The sequence below is a fragment of the Cibotium barometz genome, chromosome 2 (assembly GCF_041138505.1).
Source record: "Cibotium barometz isolate CiBa-2024 chromosome 2, ASM4113850v1, whole genome shotgun sequence".
NCBI lineage: Eukaryota > Viridiplantae > Streptophyta > Polypodiopsida > Cyatheales > Cibotiaceae > Cibotium > Cibotium barometz.
Genome location: NC_141047.1, coordinates 47004974 through 47029256, shown reverse-complemented (window position 1 = coordinate 47029256; position 24283 = coordinate 47004974). Strand labels below are relative to the sequence as shown.

Sequence of the window (24283 nt, the reverse complement as noted above, 5' to 3'; positions counted from 1 at the left end):
GTCTGTCTGGGATAACCTCATCAATGTTGAGCAATTGTTCCTGCAAATCTTTCACTTTGGTGAGATGATCTGCCATGGAGTAACCCTCATCCATAGAAAGAAGATCCAATTGCCTCTTCAAGTAGGCAACTCTTGCCTCGTTGCGTACCTGATACATTGCTTCCAATGTGTCCCATGCAAGCTTCGATGTCTTGCAAGAACGAATGTGCGGAATAATAGTCCTTTTCACTGAAAGGGCTATCAATGACATGGCCTGTGCATCCCTTGAGTCCCATCTCTTCTGCTCTTGTGTGGGAGCAGGTTCAACTTCAGGAGCTCTTTGAGCACCTCCCCTTTGAGGCGTGGCTGGCTGTATGGTAAGTGGGCGTGTGTCATCACCACACACGATGCCCCAAAGCCCTTTGGCTACCAGCAAATTACGGATCATGAAACTCAAGAGGAAGTAGTTAGATCCATCCAACTTGTCCTCCTGGGTGAGCACACCAAATACATTTGTAGCATTTTAAACCATGTCAACAAAATATACCTGCAAGCAAACCAAGCACCAATGTGCACTGCCAGGCAACCAAATGTCCTGTGCAAATGTTTGTCTGCAAATTGAAGCAAGTGTAAACATGCACCAAATTGTCCACAATGTGTATACATATGCGACAAATCACAGCTATAATGCCCAATTACATGCTCCAATCTGAAAAGCCCCAATTTTTATGCACTCTAATCGCTTCAATGTGCAATTAATTGGCCAATTCTCACAAAAGCCCCAAATTTCTGCAATTGAAACAGGCTCAATTTGCTGATTTTGACCTCAATTTGGAAAACCCCCAAATTTGGACAGAAATGGCTGATTATGCAAACAGTGGCAAAAGCCCTAAAATTGATCACCTAATTGGCTTTCAATTTTTGCAAAAATAAGAAAAACCCCAAAATGTTTGATTGAATGGCTTTGATTCTCACAAATGCCTTTGACAAAATCTCCAATTGACAATGAATGTCACACAGAATGCCCTGATTTCAGAAAACCCCAAACATAATGAAAAGCCCCAAATTTCTATAATGATTGGCTTTGACTCTTACCCAATGGATGGAATTTGATGAAGCCTTCAATTTGCAAGATCCCCAAGATTAACTCTCTGTGTAAGACTAGCGGGGGGAGGGAAACGGAAGAAAGCAGGAGACTTGCAAGTGTGTGGGCGTTGTAAGAGCGGGAAGAGGGGCACAGGGATAAGCAGATGGTTGGGGGAAAAACCACATGGGAAAAAATGCCCTTGGTTAAGCCCTGTTCACACATAGCACTACCATAAGTGAGCATATGCCTACAACTAGGACCGCTCAATCTATTCTCAAGGCCATCTGGTTACTAGGACAGCCCGAGAGTTCATCAATAGTCATCTGGGCCATCTTGTCGCATTGACCGCCCGAGTATGAAATCCAATACAGTCACCTGGGCCATCTAGTTGCAATGACCGCCCAACTGCGAAATCCAATACAGTCATCTGGGCCATCTAGTCGCAATGACCACTTGACTGCAAAGTCCAATATATCTGGCATCATTGCCGTCCAATGGGTCTTTTGGCATTGTTGCCTCCCATTTACAAATCTTGCTCCTTGGTCTTTCGGGCATCGTTGCCACCCAAACTAGAGCATATCTAATCAAGACCATTACATAAGCTAGACAATGATCAATTCCATTTCAGTATAAATCTATACAATGAAGAGGGCTAGGGGTACAATCCCTCCCTCTTAAATCTGTCTTGATCACAAGACGTTTCAAGCCTATACTTCAAATACATTTCGACCAATTGCTTCCTCATAAGCTCGAAGAATATCTAGGTAGTCCTTGAAGTTCTCTTCTGGCATCCATAGGTGAATAGTTCTGAAACTTCAAGAGGAATTACTTGACCACTGTCCTTCCTCTTTTTCTCACAGAATGGAATACAACATGTTTCAGCTGTAAGATTTCTTCTTGTTCTTCCACTTCTGGTGGATCCTCCAATACAAGCTTCTCTGGGGCTAGTCCTATATATGGACTCAATAAACTAACATGGAAGACATTACGTATCCTCCAATGGTCTGGAAGGTCCAATCAATAACATACATCGTCGATCTTCTTAGTAACCTGAAAAGGTCCATAATATCTGGGGGCAAGCTTGGGTTCCTTGAGCTCCTTAGCTTTTGACCTTAGTCTTGCCTTTTCAAATCGCAATTGAATGCGAGAGAGAATTAGGGTTAGGTTTCATGTGGGAGACATACACAGAGAGAAGAAGGGAGAGAGAGAGAGTTGTGGGGATAAGTCAACTCACCAAGTGTGAGTATGTGACTCCCCTATCACACATGTATATTGCACTAGTACACATAGTGCACTTAGTACATTAAAAGTACTAAGTGTACTATGCACTATAACTTATGGGCTTGTACACACTATAAGGGTGGGCATAATGCCTTTACCCCAACAACCTCCCACTTAAAGGCAAAGTGCCCTTAAGTAAAGGAAAAGAAAAATCAGCATGTACATGATAATATACAAGGCCATATCAAGGCTGAAACTGGCCTCATCCAATGCCCATCAAGTGTCTGCAATGAGCAAACCGCTCCGGAAGCAAACTTTTTGTCAACAGATCAGCCGGGTTGTCATCCGTATGAATCTTAAAAAGCTGAATTTGCTTGTTCTCTATCACCTCTCTGATGAAGTGATACTTCACATCCACATGCTTCGTCTTTGCATGAAAGACAGGGTTCTTTGCCAACTGGATGGCACTCTGACTGTCACAATGCAACAATGGAATATCCCCTGTATAACCCAAATCAACCACTAACCGAGATAGCCATAATGCCTCCTTGCAAGCCTCTGTTGGCTGCAATATACTCGGCCTCTGTAGTAGATAAGGCAGTGCACTTCTGCATCCTGGATATCCATGACACAGCACCTCCTGTGAATGTAAACACATAATCGGTAGTAGACTTCCGGTTATCTGGATGACCGGCATAATCCGAATCCGTGTAACCATGCACTAATGCATCCTGTTTGCCAAAGCAAATGCACATATCCTGTGTGCCCTTCAGGTATCTCATGACACCTTTCACTGCTTCCCAATGCTTCTTGCCAGGGTTGGCCATGTATCTAGAAACCACTCCCACTGCAAATGCAATGTCCGGCCTAGTAGCAACCATGGCATACATGAGACTGCCACAAGCTGAAGCATACGGAATCTTGGCCATATCAGCCCTGCCACTATCTGACTGTGGCCTGTCCATAGCACTGAGTTTCACATATGGAGGTAAAGGAGTACTAGTCTTCTTCCCCCCGTCCATATTGAACCTCTGCAAAACTTTGCCAATGTATTCCTTCTGAGACAAATACAACACATGCTGATTTCTGTCCCGAAGTATCCGCATACCCAAAATGTGATTTGCATCACCCAAATCCTTCATATCAAAGGTTTGATGCAGCCTCTGCTTCAAGGCATCCATCTCCTTACGAGATTTCCCGGCAATCAACATATCATCAACATACAAGATGAGGATCAATAGACTGCCATCCAAAGCTTTCTTGGTGTACAAGCAGTGATCTATGTCACTTCTCCTGAAATCTTGGGATTTCATGAATGTATCAAATTTATGATACCATTCCCTTGGTGCCTGTTTGAGCCCATAAAGACTCTTTTTCAGCTTGCATACAAGCTTCTCCTTTCCACTCACTGCATAACCCTCTGGCTGTTGCATATATATCTCCTCATGGAGATCACCGTGAAGAAAAGCAGTCTTCACATCCATCTGAATCAAGTCCAGATCATCATGAGCAACCAAAGCTAATACAGCTCTAAGTGTGGTCATTTTGACCACTGGAGAGAAGATCTCATCAAAGTCCACACCATATTCCTGCTTGAAGCCCTTAGCCACTAACCTGGCTTTGTATCTTGGCTTTGCATCTGGTGCAACTTTGAGCCTGTAAACCCACTTGCATGGCAAAACCTTCTTGCCTGCAGGCAAATGCACCAACTTCCATGTTCCATTTTTGTGCAGAGAATCCATCTCTGACTTCATGGCACGCTCCCAAAGAGCCTTGTCTGCCCTCTGTAAAGCCTCCTTATAACAAGAGGACTCCCCATAGTCAGTGAGCATCAAGTAGTCAACCCCTGGAACAAACCTGTCAGGAGCTCTGGAGGGTCTTGTGGACCTCCGTACCCAATGACCATCATTTGCAGGTTGCTGTCCAGCCTGCACATCACCTATTGGTGGCTCCTGTTCCATGCCATAAGGCTGAAAAATCATGCCCGGTATCTCCTCTAACTGTGGCATATCCATAGGGATATTTTCCGCCATCTCTGGCTGTCCATTTGGACCATTTTCAGCACCATTTAAGGGCTGGTTTTACTGCTGTAATGGCTGATTTACAGCCCTTTGTTGTTGTCCATGATGTCCATCATCATCAAAGATGACTCTGCTAGGCTCCTGTTGCCTTGCAGGCTCCTTATACATGCATGTTTCATCAAAAATGACATCATTGCTGCGTGTAATCTTTCTATTCACGGGATCCCAAAGTCTATACCCCATTTCACCTCTGTCACCATATCCTAGGAATATGCATTTGTGAGACTTAGGATCAAGTTTGGTGCGCATTTCCCTGCGTATGTGCACGTACGCAACGCAACCAAACACTCTCAAGTGCTTGTATGACGGAGGCTTCCCTGTCCATACTTCTTCTGGCACTTTCCCACCAAGCCTCGTGTTAGGTGACCTGTTTATAAGGTGAACGGCTGTCATAACAGCTTCAGCCCAAAAACCATGAGGTAATGCAGCATGTGACAACATAGAACGGACCTTCTCCTGAATGGTCCTGTTCATCCTCTCTGCTGTCCTGTTTTGTGGAGGATCATAAGGAGTAGAGAGCTCTCTCTTGATGCCTTTAGCATCACAAAAGTCCTGAAACTGTTTGGACATATACTCTCCACCATTGTCGGAACGCAAAGCCTTCAGTGTTTTGCCAGTTTGATTCTCAACAAGAGCAACAAACTTCTCAAACACTGAGAATGTATCACTCTTCAAACGAAGAGGATAGACCCACACCTTGCGTGTGGCATCATCAATAAAAGACACACAATATTTTGCCCCTCCCAAAGAAAGCTGAGGCATCTCACATACATCTGTATGCACAAGCTCTAACTGAGCATCTTTCTGTCCAAGAGCTTTCTTGTGGGGGCACTGGAGTTGCCTGCTATATATACAATGCTCACAAAACTAAAAACTTGAAAACTTTAGAGAAGGCAAGTAACCCAAACGAGACAATTGCTCCATTCCTTTGACACTCATGTGTCCCAACCGGCTATGCCACATAGAGATTTCCGACAGCTCGGTTGCATTTACATTAGCATGGTGACAAACACCTACATGCATGAAGTAAAGAGTGTCCACCTTAGAGCCTCTGGCAACAACCAGTGAGCCCTTACTAATCTTCCACTTTCCACGACCAAATGTGGTAACATAATCAGCATCATCAAGCTGTCCAGTAGAAAGCAGGTTCTTCTTGATCTCAGGCACATGCCTGACATCATGGAGCATAAGCTGTGAGCCATCTGAAAACACAAGCCTCACATCACCTCTGCCAAGAATCTTGCATGCATGGTTATCACCCAAATAAACTACTCCTTCATTGCCAGCAGTATACCTGACAAACAAGTCTCTGCAACCTGTGACATGAAAAGGAGGCACCTGAATCAATGATCCATGAGTGCATACCATGACCATCTCCTGCAAGTAGTGAATGGGCATCAAGTGAAGACGTGAATAGGACCTCATCCTCACTGTCACATGCATGTGACACATTGACTTCTTCAATCTTGACTCCACTTTTGCCCTTTGGCTTTGTATCTTTGGCTTCATCTTTGTCTTTGTCTTTTCCTTTGCCCTTTTCCTTTTGATCATTCTTCCATTTGTAGCATTGCTTTTTGATGTGTCCCTTCTTGCCACAATAATGGCATTCCAAGTCCTTTTTGGAGCGGGACTTGCTCCTTCCCCGTTCTTGGCTTTTACCCCTTTGCTGGGATCTCCCACGTGCATTCATTGCATTGGACTTTCCAACAGAGTTGTTTTTCCTGTTCATCTCTTCTTGAAGAAGAGCACCCTCAACATCTACATATGACAGCATAGCATTCGAATTGCTAGTGGCTGTCCTGAATGTGTCCCAACTCTAGCAAAGTGCATAAGAGAAAAGTGGCTTTGAACTCATTGTCCATTGCCAACTTTTGATTGATTACCTGGCTGACAATACCATTAAACTCATTTAGATGGGCTGTCATAGACGTCCCTTCCTTCATTTGAAGACCTATGAGTTTCTTCAACCAATACACTTTGCTTGAGGCACTTTGCTGGGCATTCAAGTCCTGCAATCTTTGCCACATTCCGCTGTCTTCTCTTCACGAATGCTGAAAAGTAAAGTGTCTAACACAGACAACATGATGGTGGATCTTGCCAGCTCATCCATATCTTCCCACTCTTCAGCAGTAAGAGAAGCGGGCATTACACCCCTTTCTTTGATAGGCTTGTGCTGCTTCTTCTGGAGCAACACATTATAGCACTGGGTTTGCCAAATATCATAATTATGTGAGCCTTCAAGCTTCTTGATGTGAAGCAATGAAGAGCTCTCACCTGTGGTTGCCATAGCAATATGCAACCTGTCAATGCCTGACTCCCTGCAAAATGTGCAAACACTGTACCAAAAGCACACAAAGTGCTCACAGTTGTTCTCCCAAAGTTTATCTCCCACTGCGGAAGCACGAATGCAACTCTACTCCCACTTTATGTGATGAAATCACTAAAATCTGGTTGCTGCAGATTTAGGACAGCACCTTAAATGTGCTCTGTTGCCCTTCCAAAGTACTGTACAACAGTACTAAGTGCTCACCAATGATGTACCAAACCTGTACCGGCAAGTACAGCAGCTGAAATTGAGATTTTTGCTCACTCATAATCAATGTGCAGCCATGCCAAAACTTGTACAAAGCTGTACCAAATCTGTACCAGCAGGTACAGTAGCAATAAATGCTCTCTTGGCTGTCCAAATGAGTGAAAATCAGACTTTTACAGTCCCGAACACTTCCCGAACACTGCATACAACAGTCCCGAACAGAAATTGGGCAAAAGCCCCTTGACTGCAAGCTGATTTCTGAGGATTCAAGGCATAAAAGTCTTGCCTGCTGCTTTGCCAAGCTCAACAAGCATAAAATCTTGAAAAGCCCCTTGATTTAAGATCAATTTCTGATCATACATGGTACATTAACGCACATGAAGGCATCCAGAGTCTTCACGATGCTTCCCCCTGGCCACATATACATCCAATACATAAAAGCCCCTTGATTTACAGGCACATTGAGTGCTTGACAGGCATCAACACATTGCCCAAAGCATCAAATGCGAGTGCCTGCATGCAAATCAATCCAATCGGCACAAAAGCCCCTTGATTTGCACTGCAATTTGCTGCAATTTTGCCCGAATGTGAGATTTCTCACATCATACAGCATGTATGAATGCTTAATTGCACAATTACATCAAAAGCCCCAAATTTCGACATCCAATTTCCTGCAAATTGACTCTGATTGTGACCAATGTCACCCAATTTTGCCAATTTTGCTCAAAAAATTGAGCAATTTGGCACCTGTACCTGCTCAATTGATGATTGTACCTGCTCAATTGCAAATCCCAAAAAAAATTGAAGCAGAATACCTTGAAATTTCTGATTTTTTTTTTTTGTTGCAAAAAAAGGGGGTGATGAATTTGGTGCTGCTATTGCAGAAATGGTTGCAGCGCGCTGTGGCGGTGGCGGTGGCGGTGGCGGAGAAACCGTTGGCTGAAGAGATGCGAGACTGTAGGAGGAGACGGGAAGCTCAAGACGACTTGCACACAGTCGCAGTAGCGGCTATCGCCATCGTGCAGCAGCTCTCTAAGAAGAGCACCCAAAAAAAAGACCCTCGCTCACGCCATATCTACGCGAGGACGCCAGTTGTTGAGGCGAGTTGCGTTAGTGAGGTCGGTGACGATGGAACGCAGCACCAAAGGCGCCGATGGAACGGAGCCTCTCCCGACTCCTCCAGCTACGCGTAGAACTCCTCGCTCGCCTGCCTCCCCTTCGCGCTACGGGTGCTCTCCACATTCTTGTTGCCGCCGACTTCGCCTAGTAGCCAGCCAATATGGATACCAATAAGGATGAGCTGAGCGCCGCTAAACTACTGCCCTTCTTTTTCCGCCCACCTGCCTGCGAATGGTTCAACAGCTCTGCGCACAGGCAACTTCCATCGCTGCAACTTCCATGGGGTTAGGTTTCAGTGTTTGCAGCGCATGTGCTCCAGAAAGCTCCTCTGCTCGTGCCAAGCTCAAGGCTCCATAGCCAAGCTTCTTCTTCGTGATGAAGATGGCTATGTACACCCCCACACACACGGACACAACCGTGGCTCTGATACCAGTTGAATGGGAGAGTTAATTGGGGTTAGGTTTCATGTGGGAGGCATACACAGAGAGAAGAAGGGAGAGAGAGAGAGTTGTGGGGATAAGTCAACTCACCACGTGTGAGTATGTGACTCCCCTATCACACATGTATATTGCACTAGTACACATAGTGCACTTAGTACATTAAAAGTACTAAGTGTACTATGTACTATAACTTATGGGCTTGTACACACTATAAGGGTGGACACAATGCCTTTACCCCAACAGCAATAACACCCAATCCCCTTCTTCAAAAGTGACCTTCCGTCTGTGCTTATCTGCAGCTTTCTTTTGCTTGGCTTGAGATGTCTCAATAGCCTTCGGAACCTGTGCAAAGATCGTATCCAAATCTCGAACAAACTCATCCACATGGAAGATCTCTTTCTTGGTCTTCAAAATAGGCAACAACAATGGTTTGCCATAAATAATCTCAAAAGGAGCTTTGTCTATCGAAGAGTGGACAGTGTTGTTATAGGCGAACTCAACCAATGGCACAAGTACTTCTCCCATTCATCCTTTTGCTTCAAGAGCATAACACTTTAGCATATCCAAAATAGTGAGGTTTGTAATCTCACTTTGTCCATCTGTTTGAGGATGATAAGCCGAAGAAAAACTCAGCTTTGTCCCCATGTTGTCAAAAAGTGCTCTCCAAAAGAAACTGGTAGTCCAAGGATCTCTAACCCCTACAATGGATTTGGGTAATCCATGATGCTTGAAAATCTGCTGAATAAACAATCTTGCCATATGATCTGCGCGATGGTCTTCTTGACTCGAATAAATAGGGCTTGCTTACTGAACCTATCAATAATAGTCCATATTCCATCATTCCCAATTCCTAACTTTGACAAATCAGAGATGAAGTTCATAGCAATACTTTCCTATGGAATATTGGGAATTGGCAAAGGTTGTAACAATCCTGTGAATTTTCGTCAATCAAACTTAATCTTCTGACAAACCAAACATTCTCGAACATATTGCTCAATATCCCTTCTCATGCTAGGCCAAAAGAAATAACTTTCCAAAGCTTGAGTTTTTGTCATGATACCCCTATGTCCCACATAAGGTGGAGCATGGCATTCTTCCATTACTTTTGGTCTCAAATCCTTGGTCACACATAAACGGGTTTGCATCATAAGAAACCCTTCCTTGATGACAAAAGAAGTCACCAAGTCTCCATTTTGCAACCTGTCCCAAATGTCCTTGAAATCTTCGTCTGTATAGCATAAAGATCTTTCATCATAGTGAAGTCCAAATGATATCCCATAGAAACTGCATGGGTCATGGGTCTTCAAGATAGAGCATCTGCTACTTTGTTGTCTTTCCCATGGGTATGCATAATTTGAAAATGAAATTGGGCCAAATAACTAGCCCATCTTATATGCTTTTCTGATATCTTAGGTTGAGACATAAAATACCTAAGACTTTGATGATCTGTCTTGATAACAAATTCAACACCCATAAGATAGTGCTTCCAAATCTTTAAAGTGTGAATAATAGCCATCAATTCTTTCTCGTATGTGGGTGCGGTCTTTTTGGCTCCTTGAAGTCTTCGACTCTCATAGGCCACGGCATGGCCCTCTTGGTTCAAGACTGCTCCAATGCAATCTCCTGAAGCGTCACACTCTACCATGAACGGCTTTGATAAATCTGGAATAATCAATACCAGTCCTTTGCTAGCATAGAACTTTAGTGCTTCAAAGGACTCTTTTTTAAGCTTTGGCCCACCGAAATCCCACGGCTTTCTTTGTCAAATCATGTAGTGGCCTTCCTACCACAGCAAACCACTTGATCTGTAATAAGAGCATAAGCCAAGGAAGCTTCGAACTGCATGCACACTAGTCAACTCTGGCCATTCCACAATAGCCTTGACCTCATCTAGGTCCATCTTGACTCCTTCCTTGGACACTATATGACCCAAGTAGTGAATCTCTGACAAAAAGAACTTACTCTTCTTGCCATTCACATACAACTTGTGCTTCTGCAATTCCTGAGAAATACCATATCCAAGTGCTTTCAATGCTCTTCTTCATTCTTTGAATGCACAATATTGTCATCAAAGAAAGTAGCTGCAAACTTTCTACCTACTCGAAATATTATTTCCATCATTCGCCGGGACATTGGTAAATATTATTTCCAAAAGGCATCACCAAATACTCATAGAGTTCAAAGGTAGTCTTGAATGCGGTCTTGTGAATGTCCTCTAGAAAATCCTGACTTGATGGTATCCACTCTTCAAGTCGATCCTGCTAAAAATAGTAGCTCCATCCAACTATCATCAATTCTAGGAATAGGAAACTTGTTCTTACAGTGATCTTGTTAAGAGCCCTGTAATCAATACACATACGCCAAGAACCATCCTTTTTCTAAACCAATAAGACTGGGGAGCAAAAAGATGATGAGCTAGGTTGAATCAAACCCATTTCCAAAAGCTCAGTCACTTGCTTCATAATCCCCTCTTATAGAGTCTAACTTACTTGATACTCGATAAAGAGGTCTGTAGGAGGTCAGCTTCCTGGCATGATGTCAATCTTATGATCTTCCGGTCTCTTTGGAGGTAGCTCTCTTGGAAGAGTATCTGCAAAACAATCTTCCTACTTTAGGAAATCTTTTCTTTCATGATCAAGAGTTGAGAGTGACTCCTCACCCTCAGATTCCTTAGGATTTCTTATCCAGAGGGAGGTTCATGGTTTCAACCACTCGGAGATGGATGTAGTGGTGGGTAGCAGCTCCACCACTAACGAAGTGGATAAGTACTGGTTGGTTTGTCACTTTGCCCCAAGCTTTGAAAAGTTGCCTCTTCTTTGGTGGTGTGTCATCTTGATGTTGGAGTTCTTTAGGTAATGCATTACTTTGGGACGCTTTGGCTTCTTGATTTGGTCTTTCAGGATATTTTGCAACCATAGGTCCTTTCATTCAACATAGGAAACATTTACCTTCTTTGACATACTCCTTGCGTTGCTTGCAAGATAGCTTCTTTGGGTACAATGGAAGTTTATCCTCATTCTTGTTCTTCTTTTCTTGTGGCTCGTTCCTTGCTTCAGATCCTCCTTCGAATTTCTTCTTTTGGGAGGAGTCTCGATTCTCATTCTTTGATTTGTCCACCATCTAAGGCATATATAGAGCTTCGGCTTGCAAAGCTTTGTCTTGGGCTTCTTCCCAGGTTTTAGGTCCCGCCATACAAACTGCTTACAAAAGCTTTGGTTGCAATCCATTGACAAACTTTCGCATTTCCATCAATGATGGGATGGGAGTATATGAGGTAAACTTCAATGAGACGGCTGAAAAGTTATTAAGATATGTTGCCACGCTTTCTCCGGCCTTTTGCTTTACCTCATCCCATTCCTTCTACACATCTGCCTCAAAGTTTGCGGGAAGGAACTTCTTGTTGAACATGGTTTTGAAATCTATACAAGATGTAGGCTCAATGACCAATTTAAGGTGGCATCTTTTAAGTGCATACAGACCATGCGAAGTTTAGACTTTCCGGAGAAGTCCTCTCATCAAACTATTTGATGAAAGATAGGGCTTTCTGGGTGTCCCGCTTTCCATAAAAGGTATCAAACTTTACGCTTTTCTCTCCCGGCTTGAAGTCCACTTTGCCGGTTGAGGGCTCCTTTACCTTCATCTCTTTTGCTAGGCTTGAGGAGGCTGCATCTGATAGAGCGGCTCTAGGGGTAACTTCTCTCTGTCCTCCATGAGTGATGGATTGGGTGGCTTTGGGTTCTTCTCCAATGGTAACCCCATTACCTCGTAAATATGCTTTGGCTGCTTCCACACCTTTACCTTCAGTGGCTTGGTCTTTGATAAAGTCTTCGAACATCTGAGCTCTTCTATAGTCTTGTTCCTTCTTGGCTCTCCAAGCTAGGAACTCATCATCTTGAAGATACTTTTTGAACTTTTGAAAGTCTCGATATTCACATGAGGTCATGATTGCGGTCTCATGCGACACAGATAGGCGGCCTTGGATCCCTCCTTGATGCTATGGGTTGGCTTCGTAGTTGTTCCCTTCTTGAGGCCCTTGGTCTCTCTCAACTCTCGACATGGTTCTATCACCCCAGAAAAGATTTCTTAAAGAGAAATCCTTGCTCTGATACCAGAGTAAGCCCAACGGAGCGTGCAGTGAAAAATGCAACCACGTGTACGAGAGATAAAGATAGAGAGAAGGGGGAGAGAGAGATGGGAATAGGGGTTTCACACAGTACACCATGTTGAGTGGGGAACAGGCCTTGCCCCCTCTTCAGGAATTTATTTCAAGAACAATCCACGGGCTTTTCCAAGCCAGGACCAATACAACGAATGAATACAATATCAAACAAAAGTGCCGGTGTCGAGGCCGGGCCGAGTCGATGTCGAGGCACAAGATAACTGATCCCGAGCTCACCACGAGGATGACCCACAATAGTCTTACACCGGGCTAGTACCAAAATCCAATGTCTGAATCAATATGATGCTTCCAATATAACCACAAGGCTCTCTACACTCAATCCGGACAAAGACAATCCCAAAAGGCTTCACACCAAGATGATGAGTATGTGTCTTCACAAGGTAATCCCCTCCTTCGTAGGGGTTTAGGGAAGTTGGTGGCAGCAAGGCTTCTTAGATGGTGTTGGCGCTGGCATCGACGGTGTTTGGAGGCAGCAAATAGTACAAAAGGGCGGCGCACAAGGCAGTGCACAGGGCGGGGACATGCGCTGTAGGCAGAGGTGGTGCAGCTAGAGGCGCAGGCAAGCGCTGTAGGCAGAGGCCGCGCAAGCGGTGGCGACTTGCAGAGAAGCGCAACCGACAAGGATCACAAGGGAGACGGAAACAGGGCGGCAGCGCTGTAACTGAGGGTGGCGCAGCGGCGGAGGTCGGCGCTGCAATGGTGGCTACCGCCGGCAGAGATGGAGGCGATACGTGGTGTAAGGAGGTGGAGAGAAGGAAGTTGGTGATGATAATGAATCTTCACAAAATCTCCTTCAAAAGTCTCCACGAGTACTTTCTATGCCTCACCAAGAGGGTACAAGCTTCTTATATACTTGATGGTGGTCCATGCTTTTGCCTTGCCTTGCTTTTGCTTTGCCTCTTTGCTTTTGTTTTATTTTCTTGCTTTTGCTTTTGTTTTATTAAATATTAATAATAGTCAAAGTTCTTGATTTGTGCTTTTATAATCTTCAGAGCCTTGCTTTTGGCCCTGGAGCAACTTTTTGAAAAAGCGGCTTTTAGCTTTTTTGATCCAATTCGATGTCCTCTTTCCAGTGGTGCCTTCATCTTTTTGGTCAACAAAGTTTGACTTCTGCTTTTTTTGGCTTTTTGACCAAGATTGATGCTTTTTCCAATTCCAGCTTTAGGAACCCTGTTCCCATGTGTCCATTATCCTATCCATGTGTCCGGGCGTGAGTTCTATCATGTGAAAAGAGCTTGGAGAACCAAATAGTTACATGAAGCCACTAGGATGGCTAGGACCTGCCACCAGCAGTAAGGCTGAAAGATAAACAGGAGCGTGTTTTCCAGGATCCCCTGAGGGGGGTGGGTGTCAGGCCCAAGGTTGATGGGTGCTTCTTGCCTTCACCAACCGATGACCCTGGGCCTTCGCTAAGTGGGATTCACGTCTGAATTCACATACATTGGTGGGTCCAAGAATGGTTCAATAGTTTTGACTTCAAAGGCCCTAAGTCATGACACTTGTTTTCAAGTCCTTTTTTATGTTTTCCAACAACTAATGCAAGATGCCAATTGGTATGATAGTTAAATTGTGTTGTGGATCCATGCTAGGGTTGTTAGAGCTTGTTGCAATTTTAGACAGGATGTCCTATTGGATTCAGCTCTTGAATGAGAGTTGGATTGACAGTAAACAATTGGATCTTTGTAGCACGACCTACAAGAGGCAGTAGACTTGAGTAGTTGATATGGATGGATGTCCGGATCCCGGGATTCGGTTACATAGGCTTGTCTCCTTATGGCATGGTCACCAGAACGAGAAATCGGAACACAAATGTTCGAGGAATGGAAACGGGGAAACGAGTTCTTAGGGGTGGAAACGGTTGTTTCATGTGACAATATCGCTTGGGAAACGAGAAACAACCATGGAAACGGATGAGGTCCTGAAACAGAGAAACATGTTTCTAGGGTTTGAAATGGCCGTTTCCTGTGACTATGCCTTATATGCATTCACGAGGACGTGAATCGAACAAGAGGAGGAAAGTATCTTGCGGCTTGACACGCCTAGGGTTAGGCTAGGGACGTGGACTAACCTATGTTAGGGTTAGGGCTTAGCTGGGGCGGGCAAGATCTCATGGCCATGGAGCTGCAAGGTGGGTGGTTTAGCCTAGTGGTATGGGATGCTAGGTTGGGGCCATCGGTACCAAGCAGGCTCGTGGATATCAAACCTCGCACTCGGGGGTGAGTCCGGAGGACACTACAATTGGGTGGTGACTCAATAGCCACAATCAATCGCGGTCACACGATGCGTACAATGTTGGGTCTATGAAACCTCATTAGGGTTTCGGTTCTAGGTCAAATCATCCTTAGACATGGTCTATGGAGATCTTACAACATAGCCGTGAGAAATTGAAGACTTTGTGGACCATGACTATTCCAGTCTCCAGGATGGAGCAAGAAAGCCAAAAAGACCCACTGAGGTACACCCTCATCAGTCAAATAAGCAGTTTCAAGAGCTGACAGTGCACCTACCAATATCAAGAGGATTATGTGTTTCGGTATCTATGTCAAACTTCACTTCTGCAGAAGCCAATGTGAGAGCCCCACGGTCTATGCGGCGCTGTCTCATTATCTGCAAAAAAAAGCATATACACAAGTTATGATACATGGCAATGAATCATGCAAACTAGCAGAACAAATGCACTCACTGCACCATCTGACCTTTGCAAGAGTGTTCATGTTACGAAGATCTGTGGTGAGAGGATCCACCAGCCGACTACCAAAAAAAACATCCATGTATCAAACACCCAACCAAGCATAATAGCACTCTGAAACAAGCTTCAGACCAAATATAATTTCACTGCCTTAACCAATTATGTTTTTTGCACAAGCATCCATAATTGATTGACACTGAGTAAATTAGAAGTTCAGAGGTGATCAAACCTGTCATCCATGCGAGCCTGAGCTTCCACATAAGACAAGGCTGCAACAGACTTGATTATGCTTTTTGTAAATCTTACCGAAAGTATCTCTGCATCACTTGACATTTCCTGCATGCATGGAAAGGCAAGGCAAGACAAGGTCTCCACCATCGGTTTACTTTTTGTCATCTGAACTTTGACAGAACGCGCATTGCTCTTGAGAGTAGCTTATTTTCCCAGACAAAATAGCAAGTTTTTAGTGTTTTTATATTCTTTTTGAAGGATAAGGCATGTGTATTTTTAAGTCTATGTTAAAGAAAAGATTTCCAAGTACGATCAGGGCTTGATGGTTTTCATGTTTCTAGGGCACATGTTGCATAAACGACTACCAAGAAAAAAGGTGATATTCGGAATTATTGATCTTTACAATCATAACACAGCACTGTTGTCATAACTTGTTGTCCATGGCCTCAGCCATGGAATAATCTACTCAATCAGTTATGAGATGCATGCCTAGCAATTGTGGGGGGATGGAACCACACTTGAAATGAATCTTTACTGAGGCAGATATCAGGATGCCTTCTTCTCCTCTATCAGCAGGACAAGGCACACCCTTAGATCTGATCTACAACAATCTCTTACAAGCACTCATAAGAAGATAGACAAGAATCCCATTATGTGAAGTGACCCCCATATTTGATGAGATGGGGTAGCCCTCGGAAGGTTAGTGCCGAATGGGATAGAGGGCCAGCCTCTTGGTGCATGGAAAGCCTTCAAAGGCCTCCTGGAGGGTGAAGATGGATTGGTTGGCTGCCATCAACCTATTATTAGACCTCTCAGCCGATTCTTAAAACAAGTTACAAACATGCATCCATAGGACATCGATAATGCCAAAGGCACTCCCTCTATAATGAGCTTAAGCCTTATATAAAGAAGATTTCTTAAAGCTAAGGCAGATGAGTCAAGATGCCAGAAAACCCAGGGATTCGTGTCAGATGCACTCAGAATTTCTGTGGGCAAGATCAAAGTGTCATCACAGACTCCACAACAAGGGCGGGAGAGGGATGGCACCCATGCGAGTATGTAGCATGCATAAGCTTGAAACTTAGGAGCACACAATCCTTCAATGCCCAGCACACTGCAAGATTAAATGCAGCTTCCATTGTCTAGTCGGAGGGGCTTATTCCTCTTCGGCAATGGACGACCAGGCACTTTTCTTGCATGAGATACAGAGATGGACAGATTCATGAGGGGACAAAGGAGGCGAGAGCCCTTGCAGCAAGATGGAGAGCCACACAATGAGGGGAGACACAAAAATAGCCAACCAAGGCACAGCTTGAAAGACTTAATCCCCATGGGATCCTTATCACAACTTCCAGACAATCTAGATGCCCACACAGACTTGTCTAAAGACACCTCAAAGAACCACAGATCCCAGGATCCATGGAACAACATTAACTACCCAGAGAAGTCCACAGAAAGGTAGTGGTCATGTTCCTTGAAAGATGAAGTTCTCAACCACCTTTGTAGCTCCAATGTTTTGACAGAGAATGAGCTTGCAGTCCTAGCAGAGGAACACACGGGGATGCTCTACGCATCCCTCTTTTTCAGATTGTATACACTTTGTGCCTTCTAGATCTCATATTCTTACTTTTGTATGTTCTGTTTTAATTAATAGATCACTCCTTTTTTGGGAGGAATTTGAGAAATACCCAAATCACCGAGAAGGCCAACCTCTCAACATCAGCTCGAAGAGAACAAATGTCTGCTCAAAAAAAACATGAGTTACATAAAAGTCGATAGGAACACAATCACAAGAGCAGTTGACTATATATTCATCATCAATACCTTCAGTAAGAGGCTTTGGAAGCATATCAATCCGCTGCTCTACCAAGTACACAGATGTACCCCTTTGAGATGCCTCTTCGTCCAGAGGCGTTCCGGGAAGGACAAAATTTGTGACATCTGCTATATCTGAAATTTTTTTATTTGGTTAAAAAAAGTGCCAAAACTATAATATTCAAAAAACAGTAAACAAAAGAAGGGATTGGCAGTTCAAACGGCATGTAATCTTGCAGACCCATTGACTGCAACCATACCACATGGCAGTTCAAACGGCATGTAATCTTGCAGACCCATTGACTGCAACCATACCACACTGCCCAGGAGGGGGGAGTGAAAATCAAACCCAGACATTTATAATATATAACTGACAAGAAAAAAAAAACACAGGTAATCTATGATAGAAATAAAGAAATGCCATTCATGTGATTCTTTAATTGAAACTTCTGATGTCTATAAAATGGATACGAACTCCAACTTCAAAGTTCCCATTGGAGAGAGCTGTACAATGTAGTGCATCATCAATGTCTTTACAACCTGCAAGTAACCAAGAAAACCATGCATTAAACTCTACGTCAGCTTTTTTACTTGATACGACAGAGCACAGGAAACACACTGACAGACATGGAAAATGGCGAAGGGTCTTTAAACAATTATTTTACTCTACATTTGGCTGCACCCGTGAAACCATATTAAGATTGTGAACTACACTCCACACGGCAGCCGATCCATTTGCTTGCATACAGAAAGAACAATATGTTAAATGTTAGAAAATGTCTACAAGCTTTCAGGGTATGCCCAGAATATTCAGGAATGTCCAAAAAAGTCCAAATGCGGCATCTGCAAGTTGTATGGATTCCAGCCCTTAGCCATACAACAGCCACAGCTGTGCACACTACATGGGCGAATAAGCATGAATTATTGTCTCTGCTTCCTCGTTACTTATAAAATGATAGGTAGAACAGAGAACCGGCCCGCTCTTTTGACTCCTCCAAATCCTTCTTGACTGTTCTACTTGTTGAGAGGATAGCAAGGGTCCAAAACATGAGAGAAGTATTGGAGAAGCTGTTAAATAGTGCACCTAATTCAGGACTTCTTTATTATGTGGTAGGACATTACTAGATGCTTTGCAGGCTTGAAACAAGAGCTTACTGAGGATGTCTATGAAAGTTCACGAATCAGGAAGGTCACACACTCGTCTAAGTTGGTTGCGCATGGAAGCCTTAATGTTAACTGCTCAAGGTCAAATACAAGGGCTGCATATGCTTCCACACAGGTAGAGACCTGTTTATACAGATCTAGAGAGGCTGGCAGATTGAACTATCTCAGGCGTAGGTTTTTGGCTTTTTTTCTCTTGTACAATCTTTCCTACTTATACATCATGTATTTCGAGGAGCCCTTGAACTGCATATACATGAGGACTACAGCCTAGAAAGTGACAATTGTGGGGATTTGTGGCTTTGAGGTTTGACTAGTAAAAAAGATAGTGAGTAAACCAAGTTCCTAGGCATTGATTGAGACTAGAGCTAAAAATTGGTCACATATTACCACTTTAGCAAAGGGGCAAAGAATGCGTTAGTCAAGAGAGGTACGTTTGACCACTTTCCTGCAATGTTTAGGTCAAGACAGGGAGGTAAAGAAGAAAGCACTGTGTTTTGGGTATCTTACCTTATGAGTTTTGCTCTTGAAAAATCATGGGCGACATTACCTAGATTTCACACAAAGAGCCTCTAGCCTCCAACATAGGCCCCGAGCAGCATTAAGTGTTCGCTCTATCACCAGTCCTTGGCCACTCTGAAGGAAAAAATGAAGCGTTGCGACCGAAAAAGCCGTCTAAATCATTAGCATGAAAGATATTTCTGCAAATTGATGGGCTATGATTCCAGTATGATGGATGTGTCTGGGGAAATAACTTAATGGAGCATGCAATCTTTAGGGCTGTAATAGAATGGAAAGATGAGCTTTGGTGCCATGCATGGTCCAAGCAAGAACGAATTGTAATGAAGATATTTATTTTTTCATTCTTTGCTGTGCAATGTTGTCCTTACAAGTTTATATCTGGAAAAGAGTGGAGTTATATGAAAGTGTATGCATGTACTTGCATGTGTGTTCACATCAACCACTTTCTTTTGAAAAGTATAAAGGTTTGCATGAAAACTCAACCACAGACTGCGAGATCATTTCACCTGGAGGATCAACACTAAAGACACGTATGTGTCGAAGATCTTCACGGTATGTACAGTTCAAGTCTTCTGAAGAGACAGACCATGGAAGCGGAGGAAGACATGCCAAAACCTGCTCTGAGAAAGGCCTATTATTGATGTCATTTTCAATCATAAGCACCTGCCACCACAATTTAACAAAAAAGGTTCATTGCCTTCTCAGATAAACTTCTGGAAAATGCAATACACACATGCGCGTACATGCAAAAACTGGATCTTCGCTGGAAAATGCAAAAATAAACACCTGCTGGTAGTGCAAATAAACCGGTAGCTTATGTGTACCTCACTTTCTGTAGCCCGATCTCCAATTTCGCCTATGGTTCTTATGTAATGACCTGAAGGGTACCTTAAAGACCGATCCCACCAGTCAACAGCTACCAGTATTCTCTTGTCTATCAAATTTCCAAGTTGGCGTGTCTGAATGCGTATCTTGGGTATTCTTTTGTCAGAAGATACAAATAAAGCATTTACAGTGCCTCCACCTCCTGCTGGCAGTGGCATGGGCTCCAAAGATCCACAATACCTACTTCCAGAAAAAGGTGTTGCCATTAAGATGATGATTTGTGAGTCGATTCAACTCAAAAGTTAAGGGGATAATCCTTTTGGCAAAAAACTCACGAATGCCAGTTGCGCTTGATTACACCCACAACCCGACCACAAGGGCGTAAACCCACTTTGGGCTTGACTTCACCATGTTTTCCTTGCAGCAGAGACTCATGTGGTGCATCGTCGGCACTCTCTGGAGCCAAACCTACCCTTTCCTCAACCTCATCTTCCTCTTCTGTCACACAGTTAAAGTTGGCATAGCTACCATAACATACTCCAAAAACTCACAAAAGTATGTTTTCACTTGCTCTGATACCAAGGAACACCCTTACCATCTTCAGCAAGCTTTATCATATTTCCCACTTTCCATTGATCCTCAGGCAAGAGCTCCACAGCTACAACATCGCCATCAAATGCACGGTTCATATTGATGCGTCCATAGACAATGATTTCATCGCCAATGCTTTCACTTCCAACATAGGCCTCCAATGAGTTATATCGATTCACACGGAGCTTGCCCTGATGGAAAATTCCCTGGCGTAGCCCATTTGTAATTTCCGACATTGGTTTATGCTGTACAGCACAAAAGGTCAACTTCACCCCTTAAACCCACATCCCCAAGACTCCACACAAGAAAAATAAAGAACAAAAGTACCCCTTATGTGAATATATAATTGTCACCTAGGGCAAGTGCCTATAATCCTTTGCCAACATCAAAATAATAAAATCCTAATAGAGAAAAAATAGGACCACCTCAGCATAGATCACTTTTTTCTTCGATGGGCGTAAGTCTTCCACATCCATACCGGTCCCACCGCTCTCACTGGCCGGTTGTACAACCAAATCAAGAAGCTCTGGCTTCCCTAGCGACTCCACAAAAGATTGCACTAGATGCCAGCAGCAGCAGCAAACAAACAAGTCAGAAAAGGCTTTTTTTTTTAAATGTGGACAGAGCCAGAACTAAACAATATGACTGCAAGGTTGGTTGCCTACGCAAGTTTTTCACCTGTCTCTGTACATATGCCCTCTTGCAGTGCTTTTCTTTTGTTTTCTGCATCGTTTGTGAGCAGCAGAATATTTGGGCCTCCGAGTAAATGTTTCTGATACCAAAGGCTTGCAAAGCGAATAGCTATCGCACAATTTTTTTAAAGGAAAAAAACAAACAAAAAACAAGACTGACTCAGTATAAATCAATAAATCATGGGGGCAACCCTTACTTGGGGGGTGAGAAAAACACAAAGAGAACTTATAAAACTGTGAAATGGAGTCAAAGTCAGATGGTTTACTGAACGATGTAGCTGACCTCTATCATTGCGATCATTGGGACTTTCCCCTGCCATTGCTTTTATATAGGTGTCTCTATTCATGCACAAAAAAACCTTCAGAATCAATTAATGCAGAGGAGATTGGTACATCATCTTTTTAAATCATTTCAAGGTTTTCCAAGGTTCTGTTTAGAAAAAACAAAGCTTCAAACAATACGAAGGAGGAAAGAGGAAAATGTGAGGAAAAAGACGAACAAAAGAAAAGGAGAAAGTGGTAAGTTCCGAGCATGGCAGGCACACAGCAGGAACACATTGGCCAGGTTGGACAATTTGGCAGAGGTAGAAGTGCCCAAAACAGGGCACACAAGGGCTGGACAGAAAAACAAACAAGTGGGCAGAGCCAGTGTGTACATAAGGTGCCCATAATTGGGACCAGCCAGGAATACACAGCATCAAAGACATTATCCTTATTATTTTGCAAGTCATGTGCATGTAGGGCTGGCCGACCAGCAACAAGGGGTCCAAGAGATGTGTCTGGGCTCCACGCTCCCCATCTCACATCCCTGCAAGCAAAAGCCTCGAGCAAAGCCAAGCACCCCTGCAAATCAGAGATCAGCGTGTTCTACCTCCCAGGAGCAAGGCAACCAGTTCTTATGAAGCTCCATAGGCAGCCCGCTCAAACGCAGCCCCTGTTCAAGTGAACAAACTCTGCCAATAGCTCGGCCCAGAAGTCAACCGAACGCTCAAGTTCTACAAAGGTCTGTTTATTTAAACTTTACATGTTATACTGCACATAAATCTTGTAATAAAGCAAATACAACACTTGCCGGTGGGGGCCCTTTCAGTGGGTAGTTGGGAGCCAATCAAGTGCTCTCTACATCTCTCTTCTCATCTCAGATTCAGCAAGAGACACAATCTGTTGCCACTTGGCCACCCAAATGGTCCTCTCCAGTTTCTTGTGCCCGTGTGTGGCCAGTTTGGGAATCTGAGTGCCCAGAATCCCCGTTTTTCGCGCTTGTTTATGGCCAGTGTATGAATCCGAATGCCCAGGATCCCAATTCGGCGATCGATGTACCAGACTTGTGCCCGGAAATGCCAAGGCTGTACTAGTTTCATGACCAGGAGATCTGCGCATAACAAAGTGCACATGCACACATGTTTACATGTTTGAAACTGTTTTTGCGTGAACAGTTTTCGTGTGTTTGCTTGCTATGAATGTCCAGTTCACAGGCCCGGGACGCCTACTTGCGAACCATGCGATTGCCTTGTATTCTGCCGCCGACTATATTGCTGCTTTGTGGACTTCCGAAAAGCTTTTGATACAGTGCCTCAGGCCTGTCTCCTACAGTGCTGACAACATCTCCGGGGCATATCCAACATGATCTAGGCTATCATTGCCCTATATGAGTCAATTATTGACAGGGTGAGATGCCTGGGAGGACTCTCTCAGGAGGTCTCTACCACCATCGAACTGAAACAAGGATGCTTTGGACTCTACATAGATGAGATCTCAGACTTCATTAACAGAGCCAGAGACGGAGGAGCTTTTCTAGTAGGTATTCTTGTTTCCATCCTATATGCTGATGATATTGTACTCATTGCAGATTCTGAGGAGGGGCTACCGAAGTACAGGGATACTTTACAGGATTTTTGCACACAAAGGGGGCTCTCAGTCAGCCTTGGGAAAACCAAGGTTATGGTATTCCACACCTCCTATCCAGTTGCAGGCCATACAAAGATGGCTTAGATGGGTGCACTCATATGTCTATCTCGGAGCTACCTTCACTAGTCCACGCTTCCCTGTGAGACAGGCAACAGAGGATAGACTCACTAGAGGATATGCAGCATTTAAGTCAGTATTAGAAGCATCGGTAGTCTCATTAGTAGCCTCACATCAGCATTAACATCATCAATAGCTAAGCATTAGGACCATCAACTTTATCATCAGCACCATCAGCATAGTCTACAGCAACTACATCAACAGCAGCACTATTAGGTGAGGTATGGGGCGCGTCAGCTGGCAGCCAGTGACCTGTCGGCTGGCAGCAAGGCCCATACAGCAGTCAGCTGAGGTTTGGGCAGCATGTGGAGCCAAGTGAAGCATTAAAGTAAAGAAGTTGTCCAGGACAAACAGGCCGATTGTAGCCTAATCCATATATATAAGCTTACCATCATTTCCAGCACAAAGCAAGTCATTAGTTCAGTCCATAAATTCATCGTTCAGTCATAGCATTCATGTAGAAGGGCTAAGGGTCGACCCTTATGGGCTGACCACAAGCCTCAGCCATGTACAAGCATAAGCCATCTTTTTGTACCATATGAATAAAGAAAACCTGACACCAAATACTCTCTCTTCTTCCCTCTCCTCTGTGTCTTAATCTAAGTTAATTAGCATCAATGTTCTTAAGTATGCTTAGGGCTGCCCTCATGATCCGGGGCTCGCCCATTGCGTAGTCTACGAATGGCCTTGAGGACCATGCCCTTTGTGAAGAAGGTGGAGGTGAACATTAATTAGCATCAATGTTCTTAAGTATGCTTAGGGCTGCCCTGTCCATACTTCTTCTGGAACTTTCCCACCAAGCCTCGTGTTAGGTGACCTGTTTATAAGGTAAACGGCTGTCATAACAGCTTCAGCCCAAAAACCATGAGGTAATGCAGCATGTGACAACATAGAACGGACCTTCTCCTGAATGGTCCTGTTCATCCTCTCTGCTGTCCCGTTTTGTGGAGGATCATAAGGAGTAGAGAGCTCCCTCTTGATGCCTTTAGCATCACAAAAGTCCTGAAACTGTTTGGACATATACTCTCCACCATTGTCGGAACGCAAAGTCTTAAGTGTTTTGCCAGTTTGATTCTCAACATGAGCAACAAA

At 43.9% G+C, this 24283-nt stretch overlaps 1 protein-coding gene across 5 annotated transcripts in view; it reads right to left on the bottom strand.

Moving 5' to 3' along the window:
- The window catches only part of EMB2763 (ribonuclease II family protein), a 73040-nt gene that overhangs the window by 15446 nt on the left and 33311 nt on the right, over nt 1-24283 (bottom strand). For 2 of the 5 annotated variants that reach the window (XM_086818733.1, XM_086818761.1), the window contains exons 4-16: nt 21450-21505; nt 21153-21275; nt 20897-21033; nt 20479-20719; nt 20219-20381; nt 19883-20123; nt 19565-19721; nt 17847-17915; nt 17385-17510; nt 17249-17301; nt 15559-15665; nt 15337-15391; nt 15148-15247 (exon numbers count right to left, since the gene is read on the bottom strand). In XM_086818733.1, the coding sequence (XP_086674859.1) occupies nt 15148-15247; nt 15337-15391; nt 15559-15665; nt 17249-17301; nt 17385-17510; nt 17847-17915; nt 19565-19721; nt 19883-20123; nt 20219-20381; nt 20479-20719; nt 20897-21033; nt 21153-21275; nt 21450-21505 (1628 nt within the window). The remainder of the gene's footprint in view (nt 1-15147; nt 15248-15336; nt 15392-15558; nt 15666-17248; nt 17302-17384; nt 17511-17846; nt 17916-19564; nt 19722-19882; nt 20124-20218; nt 20382-20478; nt 20720-20896; nt 21034-21152; nt 21276-21449; nt 21506-24283) is intronic. The other 3 variants (XM_086818741.1, XM_086818748.1, XM_086818756.1) reach the window with 3 other exon arrangements.